At 42.0% G+C, this 15,202-nt stretch overlaps 1 protein-coding gene across 1 annotated transcript in view; it reads left to right on the plus strand.

The window, feature by feature from the left end:
- TTL (tubulin tyrosine ligase) overlaps positions 1 to 15,202 on the plus strand; it is a 32,724-nt gene that overhangs the window by 10,539 nt on the left and 6,983 nt on the right. Inside the window, exons 2-6 of the mRNA XM_081904279.1 lie at positions 4,637 to 4,715; positions 8,111 to 8,343; positions 9,408 to 9,543; positions 9,695 to 9,964; positions 12,306 to 12,449. Of these exons, the coding sequence (XP_081760405.1) occupies positions 4,637 to 4,715; positions 8,111 to 8,343; positions 9,408 to 9,543; positions 9,695 to 9,964; positions 12,306 to 12,449 (862 nt within the window). The remainder of the gene's footprint in view (positions 1 to 4,636; positions 4,716 to 8,110; positions 8,344 to 9,407; positions 9,544 to 9,694; positions 9,965 to 12,305; positions 12,450 to 15,202) is intronic.

The raw sequence follows: 15,202 nt of genomic DNA on the forward strand, positions 1-15,202 counted from the left end.
CTAGGGCCCTGCGGGACTTGACATCTTTCTGCAGGGCCTGCAAGACAGAGCTGTTCCGCCTGGCCTTTGGTTTGGACTCAGTCTGACCCTTATGTTTCCCTCCCCTTATGGTCTTGATTTATCGGCTACTTTAAAATGAGGCTGCATTTTAAATTGCATTTTAACCTGTATTTTAAATTGTCGGTTTTCCCCCCCCTCTCTTTTTCCTCTATTATGTTTTTACTGTGATTTTCTTGGTGTTAGCCGCCCTGAGCCCGGCTCTGGCCGGGGAGGGCAGGGTATAATTTTTATTATTATTATTACTTAAAGCAGGCATGAAGTCCTGCAAAGAACCCGGGGAAGTGTAGTTTGCTAAGGGTGCTGAGAGTTGGTGGGGGGGCTCATACTCTCCTCAAAGAGCTACAATTACCAGAGTGGTTTAACAATCATTCCCCCTTCCCAGGGAATTCTGAGAATTGTAGTTCTGTGAGGGGATCTGTAAGCGTTCCCATGAATCTTTGGGCGAAGCCACGACTCTTTAAAGTGGAATGGTTCTGCTTTAAATGTATAGTGCAGATGGAGCCTAAATCACGGTAGGGAAGAAGTCAGGACTCATTATTCCAGACTGAGATTCTGCTCACTACACACCATACAGGGAATTATTTAAATTATTAAATTATTCTTACTACATTTCCACATCGCTTTGTGAATCTCCGTTTAACGTTCCCATAAAAATTCATCAGCTCGTTTTTTTTTAATCATCCGCTAATTTCTCTTCATATACACATTTAATGATTCAGTTTTGCCCAAGATAGACATTTCTACAAAGCAGTTTTACCTAATAGAATTCATTTTGTATGTTAGTGGAAATAACATACAAAAGGCATTATATATGGAGAAAGAATTATTATGCACACTTTCCCATAGTACAGTGGTACCTCGGGTTAAGAACTTAATTCATTCTGAAGGTCCGTTCTTAACCTGAAACTGGTCGTAACCTGAAGCACCACTTTAACTAATGGGGCCTCCCGCCACCACCGCACCGTGGCGGCGCGATTTCTGTTCTCATCCGGAAGCAAAGTTAACCTGAGGTACTATTTCTGGGTTAGTGGAGTCTGTAACCTGAAGTGTCTGTAACCCGAGGTACCACTGTATGTGTGTTTCTGTTGTCATCTTCTTCGGTGGTCACTCATAGCCGAGTAAGATTGTCTTCCATGAATGTGGTCTTAACAGTGAGTCTGTAAGTGACCGTAGAGGCCAGTTCTGAATACACACATCCTTCCACAGTGGGGACCTAGGTTTCTAGGTGGGAGTTTATCATGGTGTGGATTTGCCAAATGTGCCTTCCTCTTAGCTCATTTCTCCCTTTTACCCTGAGTTCATGCTTCTTCATAATGCCTTCTGTAAAGGCTGTTCTCCATTTGGAGTGCTCGTGTTTGTTTCTGCATGCATTGCTCAGCTGGTGAACTTCATTGCAAAATTCATTGAAGAGTGAATTTCAAGGATTGGCTGTATTTCAGTTCTCAAATTGCTTTGGAAAGTGCAAATTATGTAGGTTTGCCTTCCAGTGTGAACTGAATCTAAGTTATCTTTCATCTCTAGGCAAAAGGTAGATCGCTGGGTGATTTGTAGTAGACGGAGAAATCCTGCTTTCCAAATATTTAACAATACCAGCAAAAATTACTGCCCAGCTACCCTCAGTTGAACTGCTGAACAGAAGAAAGCATGGAAATGGATTTTTATGTGAAAGGACTGACCTGCGTTCAGTTCTGAAACTCAGAACAGATTCCTGAGCTCTGAATTCTTTAATTCTGAATATCTTTTGCAGCAGGGTCTGCTTGGCGAATCTTGGGGCTCTAGTATAAAAGAAAGTAGATCTTGTAAGCCTGACGTCGGCTGACCCTTGCTGTGTAGGTCTAGAAACGACTTAAGCTGCTTACGTCTCACAGAAGGCAATGGGATTTAAGCAGCCTGTCTGGGAAATTGCAGCCTTTGTATTATCAGATGTAAGGATGTCCAAATCTCTTCTTGCATATGCCCAAATTGGCTTCTTCGTAAACGTGAGCATGGCACACATTAATGCATCTCTTCTTGTCTGTCCGTATCTGTCTATTGACCTTCATTATTCCTAGCTCTTACACTGGAATAATAAATTTTATTTATACCCCACCCTCCCCAGCTGAAGCTGAGCTCAGGGAGGCTAACAACAATCAAAATAATCCAACATTCCAAAAACCTTTCATTATAAAAATTAATTAAAATCAAATTGATGGCAACCATTAAGCAAAATTCTGTGCAGATTGCCAGAGGAGGGGGTCAGGCTGCGCCCTGACCAAAGGCCTGGTGGAACAGCTCTGTCTTACAGGCCCTTCGGAAAGATGTCAGGTCCCGCAGGGCCCTAGTCTCTTGTGACAGAGTGTTCCACCAGATTGGAGCCACGGCCGAGAAAGCCCTGGCTCTAGTTGAGGCCAGCCTAACCTCTCTGTGGCCTGGGATCTTCAAGATGTTTTTATTTGCAGACTGTAAGTTCTTCTGTGGGACATACCAGGAGAGGCGGTCCCGTAGGTACGAGGGTCCTAGGCCGTATAGGGCTTTAAAAGTTAAAACCAGCACCTTAAACTTTGACCTTATATTGTTATGTGAATGAGCCAGGGTTAAGCCTTGCCCCCATACGCTCCCCGTTTCCTCCTCCAGCTCTGTTTTTAACTAACCACAGTTTAGTATCAAGTCTGAACCCAGAAGCTTTACTTCAAACCTTGGTTTATCCAGCTGGCTTGTTTCAATACACTGTGGCAATATTAACTTAAATTTAGGGCAGTTGCCCATGCCTGGCTCACCTGACTTATCATTTGCCTACCTCCAGATCTAGCAATGACTGGGTAGAAAACTTCTCCCTGTCCACTTTATCTACACCATGCCAAATTGTATACACCTCTATCCCCTCCCTTGCACTTTTTTCAAAACTAAAAAGCTCTAAATGTCATAACTTTTCTTCCAACCCCTTGACCTTTTTGTTTTCCCGCTTCTGAACTACTACTTCACATGGGGGGGGGGGTGAATCACACTTGTGAATGCTCCCTGTGTAAAATTTTCCCTGCAAGTATAAATCTAGCACATTGCAGGGAGAGGTTCTAGGCCAGTCTGATCCCTTCTGAGCTACTTTTCTACTTGCAGGAATTTTGTGGGTTGTTGTTTTTTACATAGAGAAACATTCAAAATTTTAACTGGAGTGTATTTATTGAGACCCACTTGCAGTTAGAAATGTTATATAATCACCCCCACCTTCTGCATGTGTATCTGAGACTTCAGTGTTCATGGATCTGTAGAGATAAGAACCCTATCTTCTAAGCCACACAAAGATGGGGTGAGGGAGTTTTCTGTTCTTCCCACAATGACTGTTTATACCACTTCAGTAAGGTGTCACTTCTGATTTGGTGCTAACTGCGGTTATTAACTCAGGGATGGTTATGCAGCTTGGGTTTAGAATGCCACTTTCTAGCCTAGGAGAAGCCAAAATCCTGCCTTCCAGATATCTGTTGGACTACAGTTCCCATCTGGCCCAGCCAGCATGAGCAGTGGTCAGGGATTTGAAGTCCAAAACATCCTGTTCGCTACCCCAAATGAAATCAGGAAGAGTCAGCCTGCCTTTCAGCAATGTGTGTTTAAGTACAAAAGAATAGATGTTACCGTGTGTGGCGATCACACACAGGGCCCCCGGACATTTGACGGTCTATTGACCCTGTGCCACCTCTGTGATAGCTTTTTCCGCTGCCACCACCCCGTATCTCACGGGGACACAAGGAGTCCTGTCAGTTGTTAACATAAACAAATAATCAAGTTTATTTTTAAATGCAGGAACAAGCTTTTGGTTTCAGTTAACTTTACTTGGCAGTTTCTTAATCTTAGTTCCTAACAACTCCAAACTGATTATTCCAACTATCTATCTGACTCCACCTAACAATTCCTCTCACTCTCTCACAATACAACTCTATCAACCCACACCTAAACCTCCCTCTTCCTTCTTCAACTCCCAAACCTCAACCCTCAACTCAACTCAACTACCAACTCTCAACTGACTTTCAAAACCTCCCACTCTAACTTTTATTCTCCCCTTGCATTCTCACTGGCCAATCACATCACACCTATTTTAACCCTTTCCTTATGACCCATCCTAGGAGGCAAACGCCACACCGTGCTACCTTGGTTGTCAAACTTAATCCGTTCCAGGAGTCCATTCGACTCCCAGACCCATTCAAAAACCAAGGTGCAGCTTCCGATTGGCTACAGGACCTTCCTGCACTCAAGTGGAAGCCGCGTCAGACGTTCAGCTTCTGAAAAACATTCTCAAACCAGAACACTCACTTCCGGGTTTCTGGCGTTCGGGAGCCTATTTGTTTGAGAACCAAGCCGTTTGAGTACCAAGGTACCACTGTATTTCCTTGAGGCTTGGGCACAAGCAAAATGGCTGGGGTTTTAAATTTCACTTTCGCATTCCACCGAACTGGGCTTCCGCCTAAAAAAAATGGAGATCATTTGCCTGGATAAATGTTGATCTCTTTTTTAAAAAAACTTTTTCGTGCGCACACATGTACACTTCCAAATTCAAAAATAAAAGGTTAAGATATATAAAAAAATCCTCTCTCTTTCTCTTTTGTAGGTCACGAACCTGGACTTGTGCAGCTGGTGAACTATTATAGAGGAGCTGATAAGCTTTGCCGAAAAGCTTCTTTAGTGAAGTAGGTTCGGCTCTTTTCTTTCTTGTAACTATGAGTTATAAGGGACCATGTACAGCACGTTTTTGTCATTTTCTTCTGAAGTTACATGGGAGGGGGCAGTTAGATGCAGGATACTTGGGGGGGGGGCACGCGAGGGGAAGAGAGGTTGGAGAAACTCCCGTTGTGCAAGCAGAAGTCCTTGCACAGGGCTGCTACAGACATGAATCTTGCCCAGAGGATATTTACACCCTTGACATTTGTGTTCTAAAAAACAATGTTTATAATCATTGTTCCTTACTGTATGTTATGAGCCTTCCTTAAAAACCCTGACCTTTTCTTGTGAAGGCGAAATAAATTACAGTGGTACCTCGGGTTAAGAACTTAATTTGTTCCAGAGGTCCGTTCTTAACCTAAAACTGTTCTTAACCTGAGGTACCACTTTAGCTAATGGGGCCTCCCACTGCCGCTGCACGATTTCGGTTCTCATCCTGAAGCAAAGTTCTTAACCTGAGGTAATATTTCTGGGTTAGCGGAGTCTGTAACCTGAAGCGTATGTAACCTGAAGTGTCTGTAACCCGAGGTACCACTGTACTGGGCCATTCTGCCATAGTTGTATGTCCTTTTCAAGACACATCTCTTAATAGACATGCAAAATGTAGTATAAACAACAAAGAGATTTGTGGCACCTTAAAGACTATGGCTTGCACCCCGTAATTGTCAGTGCAAGGCTTTTCTCTTGTGCAGCGGGGCTTCCTCCATCTACACACCCCCTAAATATGTTCTGTTCTGCATTTCCCCCAAATCCCATGGAGCTGATTCAGGGAAGGGAGGAAAGTCCCTTTGTGCAAGAAAATCCTTGTGGTGATAGGACACGAGAGCTGCCCTCAACAAATTTATTACCGCGTAAGCTCACTCCTTTCCCTTTTCGCTGTTTCCTCTTAATAGCAACAAATCGCACCTTTTCCCCTGCAGCAGACCCCGCAATTTGTTCCTTTCAACTTGTAAGAATATGAAACACAAAGCGTTCTTTGAAATAATAAATGGTACTATGACTGGAGGCCTTCCTTTGGCGATCCGCTTTCAGACCTAGCGTGATTTCCTTGAAGCCACCTGACACGCCACTCTGTGCAAAAGGTGCTTGAGGGCTCGTTTTGATGTGGTCTAAACCACTGAGCCTCTTGGGCTTGTCGATCGGAAGGTCGGCAGTTCAAATCTGCGCAACAGGGTGGGCTCCCGTTGCTCTGTCCCAGCTCCTGCCAGCCTAGCAGTTTGAAAGCACACCAGTGCAAGTAGATAAATAAGTACCGCTGTGGCGGGAAGGTGAACGGCGTTTTAATGCGCTCTGGTTTCCATCACGGTGTCCCGTTGTGCCAGAAGCGGTTTAGTCCTGCTGGCCACATGACCCAGAAAGCTGCGTGTGGACAGCTCCCTCCCTCCCTTCAGGCTCCCTCGGCCTGAAAAGCAAGATGAATGCTGCAACCCCATAGTCACCTTTCACTGGACTTAACCATCTGGGGTCCTTTACCCCACTGGCATAAAGTGGCATAATGTAGGCCTTTTCATGCTGCCTTTATTTGCATATGGCGATAAGCCTTGAGGCTGCATGACTCGTTAATTTCAAATGAGCCTTCCTTAAAAACCCTGACCTTTTCTTGTGAAGGCGAAATAAATTACTGGGCGATTCTGTCATAGTTGTGTGTCCTTTTCAAGATACATCTCTTGATTGACCTTTTGCAAAATTATATTCCGCTTGCCCTTTAGTGCTAGAAATCAAGCTGGAATTAACTAGAGTGTCTTCTTCTACAACTGCACCTCAGTTTAACTCTAGGACCAAAACTGATCTTAATCCTTCTAGATTCCGACCCGAACCACCTCAGTAAAAATTCTCAGCGATTACCCTGCCAGGGTTCAGAAAACCGTGAAAATTACCCTGCGCTCAGTTCTCACCTGTGGCTCCTACAGGTGAAACTCGAAAAATTAGAATATTGTGGGAAAGTTCATTTATTTCAGTAATTCAACTTAAAAGATGAAACTAATATATGAGATAGACCCATGACATGCAAAGCGAGATATGTCAAGCCTTTATTTGTTATGATTGTGATGATTATGGCGTACAGCTGATGAAAACTCCAAATTAACAATCAATTAGAATATTAAATGAAATCAGAAGCTGTCAGCATATGACAGTGGCCACATCCTGGGAAATGGTTTCAACAGGCCAGCCAAACCAGGTGAGAGGAGCCGATGGGTCCCAAACCCTCAGTGAGTTAGGGGCTTCCCCTGCATGCGAAGACAGGCTCTGGTGGATTGAGTGAACGAGACCAATAGTGGGTCCAAGGGTCAAGAAGGCGGTTTCTGTGTGTGCTGTAGAAGGAAGTGAAAGGCACATGGGTCTCTTCAGCCTGGAAAAGTAGCCCATATAGGGATATCTTTAAGAGCAGAAAAATTTTACAGCCGAGAGATGTTGACGATAATGACTTTCCCCTTTCAGGAAGCCTTCTAAGTGGAGATCCCTCCCTCCCCCATTCAGTATCTGTTGTTGTTGTTGTTGTTGTTTAGTCGTGTCCGACTCTTCGTGACCCCCTGGACCAGAGCACGCCAGGCACTCCTGTCTTCCACTGCCTCCCGCAGTTTGGTCAAACTCATGCTGGTAGCTTCGAGAACACTGTCCAACCATCTCGTCCTCTGTCATCCCCTTCTCCTTGTGCCCTCCATCTTTCCCAGCATCCGGGTCTTTTCCAGGGAGTCTTCTCTTCTCATGAGGTGGCCAAAGTATTGGAGCCTCAGCTTCACGATCTGTCCTTCCAGTGAGCACTCAGGGCTGATTTCCTTAAGAATGGATAGGTTTGATCTTCTTGCAGTCCATGGGACTCTCGAGAGTCTCCTCCAGCACCATAATTCAAAAGCATCAATTCTTCGGCGATCAGCCTTCTTTATGGTCCAGCTCTCACTTCCATACATCACTACTGGGAAAACCATAGCTTTATCTATACGGACCTTTGTTGGCAAGGTGATTTCTCTGCTTTTTAAGATGCTGTCTAGATTTGTCAGTGCTTTTCTCCCAAGAAGCAGGCGTCTTTGAATTTTGTGACTGCTGTCACCATCTGCAGTGATCATGGAGCCCAAGAAAGTAAAATCTCTCACTGCCTCCATTTCTTCCCCTTCTATTTGCCAGGAGGTGATGGGACCAGTGGCCATGTGTCTATATAAACAGTTTTAAAATATGTCATGCTTTTTCATTGTCTTTATGTATGCAGTTGTAGTGTGAAACCATTTTGAGCTGGTTTGTAGGAAAGGGTTCATAAAGGAACTAAATGGTGGTGGTGGTGGTGGTGATTTGAAAGGTCTTTCAACTCCAGCATGCCCTATGGAGGGGGAAAACGCAACTCAAATTAAATCCTTGTCTCTTTCTTTAGACTAATCAAGACAAGTCCTGAATTAGCAGAATCTTGCACATGGTTCCCGGAGTCATATGTGATTTACCCAACTAATCTCAAGACTCCAGTGGCACCAGCGCAGAATGGGACCCATCATTTGATAAACAACCCAAGAACGGATGAAAGGGAAGTTTTCCTGGCATCCTATCAGAAGAGGAAAGAAAGTGGAGAGGGAAGTGTGTGGATAGCCAAATCTTCGGCGGGAGCCAAAGGTGAGCATAGAGAGTCTTGAATTATTGAGATATTTATCCAATAGATGCTAGAGCAGTGTGACAGCTAAGAGGCTGAGCCGCAAATCAAAAGAGCCACAGACCCACTCATGGTCTCAGTATCTTACCGCAAAGACGTAATAATATTATGTGCTTTTTTAAAAAAAAGTATGTCTCTTTTTGTGTGTGTGTGTGTGTGTGTCATTTTTATTAAGTTTTCTATTTTAGAATTTAAAATATTAATTAACCCTAAAATGTCATTGACTTCCCCTTTTCCATGGTTCAATTTGCATATCATAAATCCCTGCATATTTTACATAAACTAAACCATTCAGTCTTCCATTATTACTTCCATCAAAACTTATTTACACTGTTGAGATTATCTTAATGCTGCCAACGTTTTCGAGTGTACACAGTCTCCCCCTATATATTCAATAAACATTTTCCAGTCTTCTTGTTCTCTTATGCTATATGTTAGGCCCGCAAGCTGCGCATATTCCAGCAGTTTAAGTTGCCATTCTTCTTAGGTTGGGTTGGGACCTTGCTCATTTTCCATTTTTGGGCTAATGAAACACGGGCCGCAGTAGTGGCATATATAAATAGCCTTTTTTGACACCTGGGAATTTCCATCTGAATCATCCCCAACAAAAGGACACTGGTTTTTTTGGAAAAGTACTTTTAAAATCCCCCCCCCCCAATTCATTATAAACCATTTCCCAATACTCTTTTACCCTTTTACAGGTCTACCACATATGAAAGAATGTACTCTCAACCTCATTGCACCTCCAACACTTATCTGATTCCATCTTATACATGTATAAGATGTATAAAAAAGTATGTTTCTACCCTGCTTTTTAGCCAAAATGGCTCCCAGAACAGCTTGCAAAGATGAGCAGTAATATTCCTCTTTCCCACAGGCTTACAATCTAAAAGGGATAGTACACAATGGAAAAGGGTTGGAGGGGAAGGAGAAGTCATTGAACTTTTTATCTTATCACTTCTTTGTTGATGTGGAGGCTTGTACTTCCTGTCCAACTTTTTCGCTTTCGTCTTTTCCTCCTGGTTAGGTGAAGGAATTCTTATTTCTTCGGAGGCAACAGAACTTCTGGACTTCATAGATAATCAAGGACAAGTGCATGTGATTCAGAAATACCTTGAGAAGCCTATGCTTTTAGAACCAGGTCATCGCAAATTTGATATTAGGTAAGCTCTTTTCATATTGATATTTCATCTCAATAACCCACTGAAGTGAAGGTTTGGTGTGAAAGGCTGGTCATTAAATCTGATTCTTCTGAACTGAAAATTTTCTTAATGGTTTTAAAAACACCGCCTCTATATTTTTTCCAACTTCTAGAAGCTGGGTGCTAGTGGATCACCAGTATAATATCTACCTCTACAGAGAAGGCGTTCTACGGACCTCTTCCGAACCTTACAATAGTGCTAATTTCCTAGACAAAACCTGCCATTTGACCAATCACTGCATACAGAAGGAATATTCAAAGAACTATGGGAGATATGAAGAAGGAAATGAGATGTTTTTTGAGGAGTTTAATCAGTATCTGATGAGCGCTTTGAACATTACTCTGGAAAACACAATCTTATTGCAAGTCAAAAATATAATAAGGTAATGTGTTTTACATTTATTAACAACTGTTCCCTGAGAATTCTTCCAAGACAAAGGTTACCATTATTAATCAATTTATGATTGATTCGGGGTTTTTTCATGGATGCTTTTAGAATTACGGTATTGTGTTAATTTGTTGTACAGTCGTACCTTAGATCCCAAACACCCTGGAACTCAGACGTTTTGGCTCCTGAATGCCACAAACCCGGAAGTGATTGTTCCGGTTTGTGAACATTCTTTTGGAACTTGAACATCTGATGGGGCTTACGCGGCTTCTGATTGGCTGCAGGCTGCAGCCAATCAGAAGCAGCAATTTGGTTTTTGAACATTCCGGAAGTCGAACGGACTTCTGGAACAGATTCCGTTCAACTTCCAAGGTACGACTGTACTTTAATGTCACTGTTAATCCCTAGAAGAACAGAAGAACTTAAGAAGGGTTTGCTAGATCAGACCAATGGGACAACCTGCCTGCCAATTTTGTGATGGCCCAAGGAGATCATCTGATTGAGTCAAACTCAGCCCATGAGGCTGATCCTGCAAAGGAATCTACCCAAAAACGGTTCTTGGGTGAAGGGCGGTATAGAAATTTAATAAATAATAATGAAATAATAAAAGCACCTATGGTCTACAGCACAGTTTGGCATTTACAAAGCACATATAAAGCACATATTTTAATTAATATTACTTCCCCCTCCTTTTATAAAAACTCCTATAGACCGTAATTGCTGCCGGTACAATATATGTCTTTCTTTTATGGTTGACAGTCCCAGCAGCGGATGTTACTATGCATTACAGTGGTACCTTGGGTTAAGTACTTAATTTGTTCCGGAGGTGCGTTCTTAACCTGAAACTGTTCTTAACCTGAAGCACCACATTAGCTAATGGGGCCTCCTGCTGCTGCCGCACTGCCGGAGCACAATTTCTGTTCTCATCCTGAAGCAAAGTTCTTAACCCGGGGTACTATTTCTGGGTTAGCGAAGTTTGTAACCTGAAGCGTATGTAACCCGAGGTCCCACTGTATTTTGTGTTTGTTAAAATTGGGATGGTTTTAGCATGTACAGTTTGACAAAGATTTGTCAGTGTGTTCGGACTGTTGTTTTATTTTCAGTTTTGCAACTGTAATTGGTGTGTGTAATAATAATAATAATAATAATAATAATAGTAAGTTCCCTGACCCTAATTAAACTTTTAATGATGGGCCACTGTGAAGAGTGAGTGTATTCTGCCATCCAGGCCAAAATAAAATAAAATCAATGCTTTTATTTGCTGTCCTAGTCATGAATACCCAGTGGTGGAATAAGCCCATTGAAATGAATGGATATGACTAACTTAGATGTATTCTGAATGTCCCCTTAATACAGTACCTCCTTCTGCCACCCAGTCAGAGAGGCAGTTGCTTCCTACCTCAGCTTAACATAACTATTACATGGATAACAACCTAACATAATGCTTTGGGCTGGGGTGCCGAAATTCCAGGGGAGCAGAAAATACTATTTATGTATGTGACCATGGCTGTGCAGATGTTATTTGCCCAGAGATGGAAAGAATATCAAGTCCCTACCAGAGAAGAATAGCAGATCAAGTTGGTGGATTACGCTGAAATGACCGGAAGAATCAGAAATTAGGAAGACCAAATTTTTTAATAAGGAATGGGGAAAATTTATAATTTATCTTAAAAACCATTGTAAACGGTTAAAATTGTTAGTAGGATCGGAATAAGACTTGTCGTTTAATGGTGAATTTTGGACACAATGGAGAGGTAAGAGATTTGGATTAATATAAAAGATGCAGGAGGAAATGATTAACAATAGGACCCACAAAGAGGAGCAGGGAAGTCCAGGAGATTTGGATAAAAAGGTAAAGGGACCCCTGGCCATTGGGTCCAGTCGTGACCGACTCTGGGGTTGCAGCGTTCATCTCGCTTTATTGGCCGAGGGAGCCAGTGTACAGCTTCCAGGTCATGTGGCCAGCATGACTAAGCTGCTTCTGGCGAACCAGAGCAGCGCACGGAAACGCTGTTTACCTTCCCACCGGAGCTGTACCTATTTATCTACTTGCACTTTGACGTGCTTTCGAACTGCTAGGTTGGCAGGAGCAGGGACCGAGCAATGGGAGCTCACCCCATCGCAGGGATTCAAACCACCGACCTTCTGATCAGCAAGTCCTAGGCTCTGTGGTTTAACCCACAGCGCCACCCGCATGCCTTTGAATGTTGGATATGTGACTGTAAAACTTTAATCTGAAAAAGCAAATAAATAAATTTTAATGATGATGATGATGATGATGATGATGATGATGCTTTAGGCTGATATCAGGCGTGCTCTGTCCTTCCCCCCCGCAGAAGCTGCCTTATGTGTATAGAACCCGCTATCAGCACCAAACACCTTCATTACCAGAGTTTCCAGCTCTTTGGCTTCGATTTCATGGTGGATGAAGACTTGAAGGTCTGGCTGATCGAAGTGAATGGTGCCCCTGCGTGTGCCCAGTAAGTTCTTGTCGCATGCTGGCATGCTTTTCCCGCATGTGGGTGAGCTGTGTCGCAGTATAGAATACCCTGTACATTCCAGACCCTTGCTGTTTTGCTTTTTTTGTGGGGAGATGGCGATCGTGGACACACAAGCATTTCTCTTTCCCCCTGTAAAGCTGATGTAGGTGCTGGAGAGAGAGGTTTGGAAGAGAGAGTCTTACATTCTCGGGGCAGAGTTGTTGTTAGTTTGGGTTTTTATACTTACTTTTTTGGGGGGGAAATAATTTTTATTTAGTTTTACAAATATAAACTTATAACAGTACAACCATGCACATCAACAGTTAAAGGATTCCTCCGAATCTCTGGACTTCCCACCTTCTCCTCCAAACCTTTCCTGCTGCATATGGTCCATGTTTTATATAACTCCATTATCTCCATAGTACTTGCTACATTACAAGTGTTATTGCAATCCTGCTAGTGTTTTCATCTGATTACAGTGGTCTCCAAGATAAATTATACATTTCCCCCATTCTTTTTTTTCAAATTTTTTTTTCATTTTATAACACAAATAAAGAACACAAACAAAAACAAACAAACAATACAAACAAATTCTTGTCATATCCTTATTTTTCTAAACATTGTTAAGTGGGCTTCCCCAGGTCCCACCTATCTGATTTTCATTTTACTTCATCTTTAGCAGTTTACATATATCATAGTTTCTAACCATCTTTTTTTTAAATCACATTTAAAATCACTTCACATTTTATCACTTAGAAATAATACTATTTTAAAATACACTACCTTCTACTTCTAACCCTACATCCTATATCCACTTCCAAAACTATTCAAAGATTTAAATATTAACATATTTTTTCAAATATTCCTTAAATTTCTTCCAGTCTTCTTCCACAGTCTCTTCTCTCTGGTCTCGGAGTCTCCCGGTCAGTTTGGCAAGTTCCATATAAAATTTCCCCCATTCTTTGTTAAAGTTTTGGTTGTCTTGGTTCCTGAGCTTTCCGGTCAATTTTGCCATTTCAGCATAGTCCAACATTTTAATTTGCCATTCTTCTCTGGTAGGGACTTCTCTTCTTTCCATCTCTGGGCTAGTAGCATCTGTACTGCTGTCATCGCATACATAAAAAGTCTTTATACTCCCTTGGAATATCAGCACCTACAATTCCAAATAGAAAACCCTCTGGATTTATAAAAGTTAATTTAAACATTTTTTCAATTCATTATCATTTCCCAGAATGCTTTTATTACCTTACAAGTCATGGCAGAGTTGTTAGCACAATGGCGATCGCTCCAAGCACATTGAAACTTGGTTAGATTTTGCACACATGCGCAAGGGTGCATTGCTGCCCAGGGAAGGCAGGTGAGATAGACGGGATCTGCTGAAAGAGAGCCACTTCCAAGCCTCTCTCAACAGTGTCATCCACACTGCACATACACGTGTGGATTCCAAGAACCATAAGTGCCCCTACTTCATGCCTGTCCTGCTCTGCTATAATAGGGAAGGGAAGGCGGAAGCCAGAGAGGCAATGAACCCCAGCAGCCCTAAATCTTAATATTTGGAAATTAAATTGCCGAAGATATCAGCTGGTGCATGGAAAGCACTACGCCACTGTTTCTTTGTACTGTTTCTTTGCTAGCAACGCCAGATACTATTAGTGCATGCGTGAAAAATGACAAATGACTGGGCTAGCAGTTAAAAAAAGCAGGTGTCTTCCTGCATTCCTAGACCCTTGGCCAGCTGTGTGTTTAATATCCTTATTAGGGTAGCAGCAGCCTGTATTCGTGAGGGATCTTCGCTAGGATTCAGATTCCTGTTTCTCCCAGCTCCATAATATCAAAGGAGAAAGACTGTTTGTCTTCCGGCCGTAAGGCTGAGGATTTATTTTGAGCCATGGTGTAGGTTGAGACGAGTTATAAATAAATATTATTAGTCATGACATGACATTTCAACGATACAATGCAAACTGGCCCCTCAAACCCACAATATTCTTTCTTTTTTTTCCAAAAAAAAATTATTGGTTTTCACATTTGTGACATAAAAAATAAATAAGAAAAACATTACAATACACAAAAACAAAGAAAAACACATAAAAAAGAAATTTTACTTCCAAATCCTAATTTCATTACATTGATAACTGACTTCCTTGCATCCCCTCTAACTAATTTCATTATATCACCTGTTTAGCAGTTCTCCAAATTCATATTTCTAATAATATTAACTTCTTTCATGTACTAATTTCTTCTCCTTTATTAATATTCTAATCCTTAATATTTATTAACAACATATTCTTATTCTACCCCTAAGCCTAATTATTACTTCCAAGAAATTTATCTTTATCTTATGTTACAATATTCAGCCAAATATTCTTTAAAATTCTTCCAGTCCTCTTGTGTCTCCTCTTCTTTCTGATCGCGGATTCTTCCAGTCAGGTTGGCCAAAAAGTCCATCTTCATCTGCCATTCTACTACACAATATTCTTTCTAATCCCCCACCCCCTGTGTCTGCTTTTGTTAGCCACACTGATGACAGAACATTGCACTATAATAAATTTCAATTTTAGAGTGGTTTTTTAAAAAGGGGGTGGGTCTAGATAAAAGGGGCTTCAGTAGTCCTTTGCCGAGAGAGGAAATGATACGAAATCAAATGTTCTGAAGAATGTCACTGCTTTATGGTGCTATTCTGTGCATGCTTACTCAGGAGTATGTCCCATTTTGTTCAGGGGAGCGTACTCCTAGGTATGTGTGCATACACTATG

This window comes from Podarcis melisellensis, assembly GCF_964234715.1.
Source record: "Podarcis melisellensis genome assembly, chromosome: 3".
In the NCBI taxonomy this organism is placed as follows: domain Eukaryota; kingdom Metazoa; phylum Chordata; class Lepidosauria; order Squamata; family Lacertidae; genus Podarcis; species Podarcis melisellensis.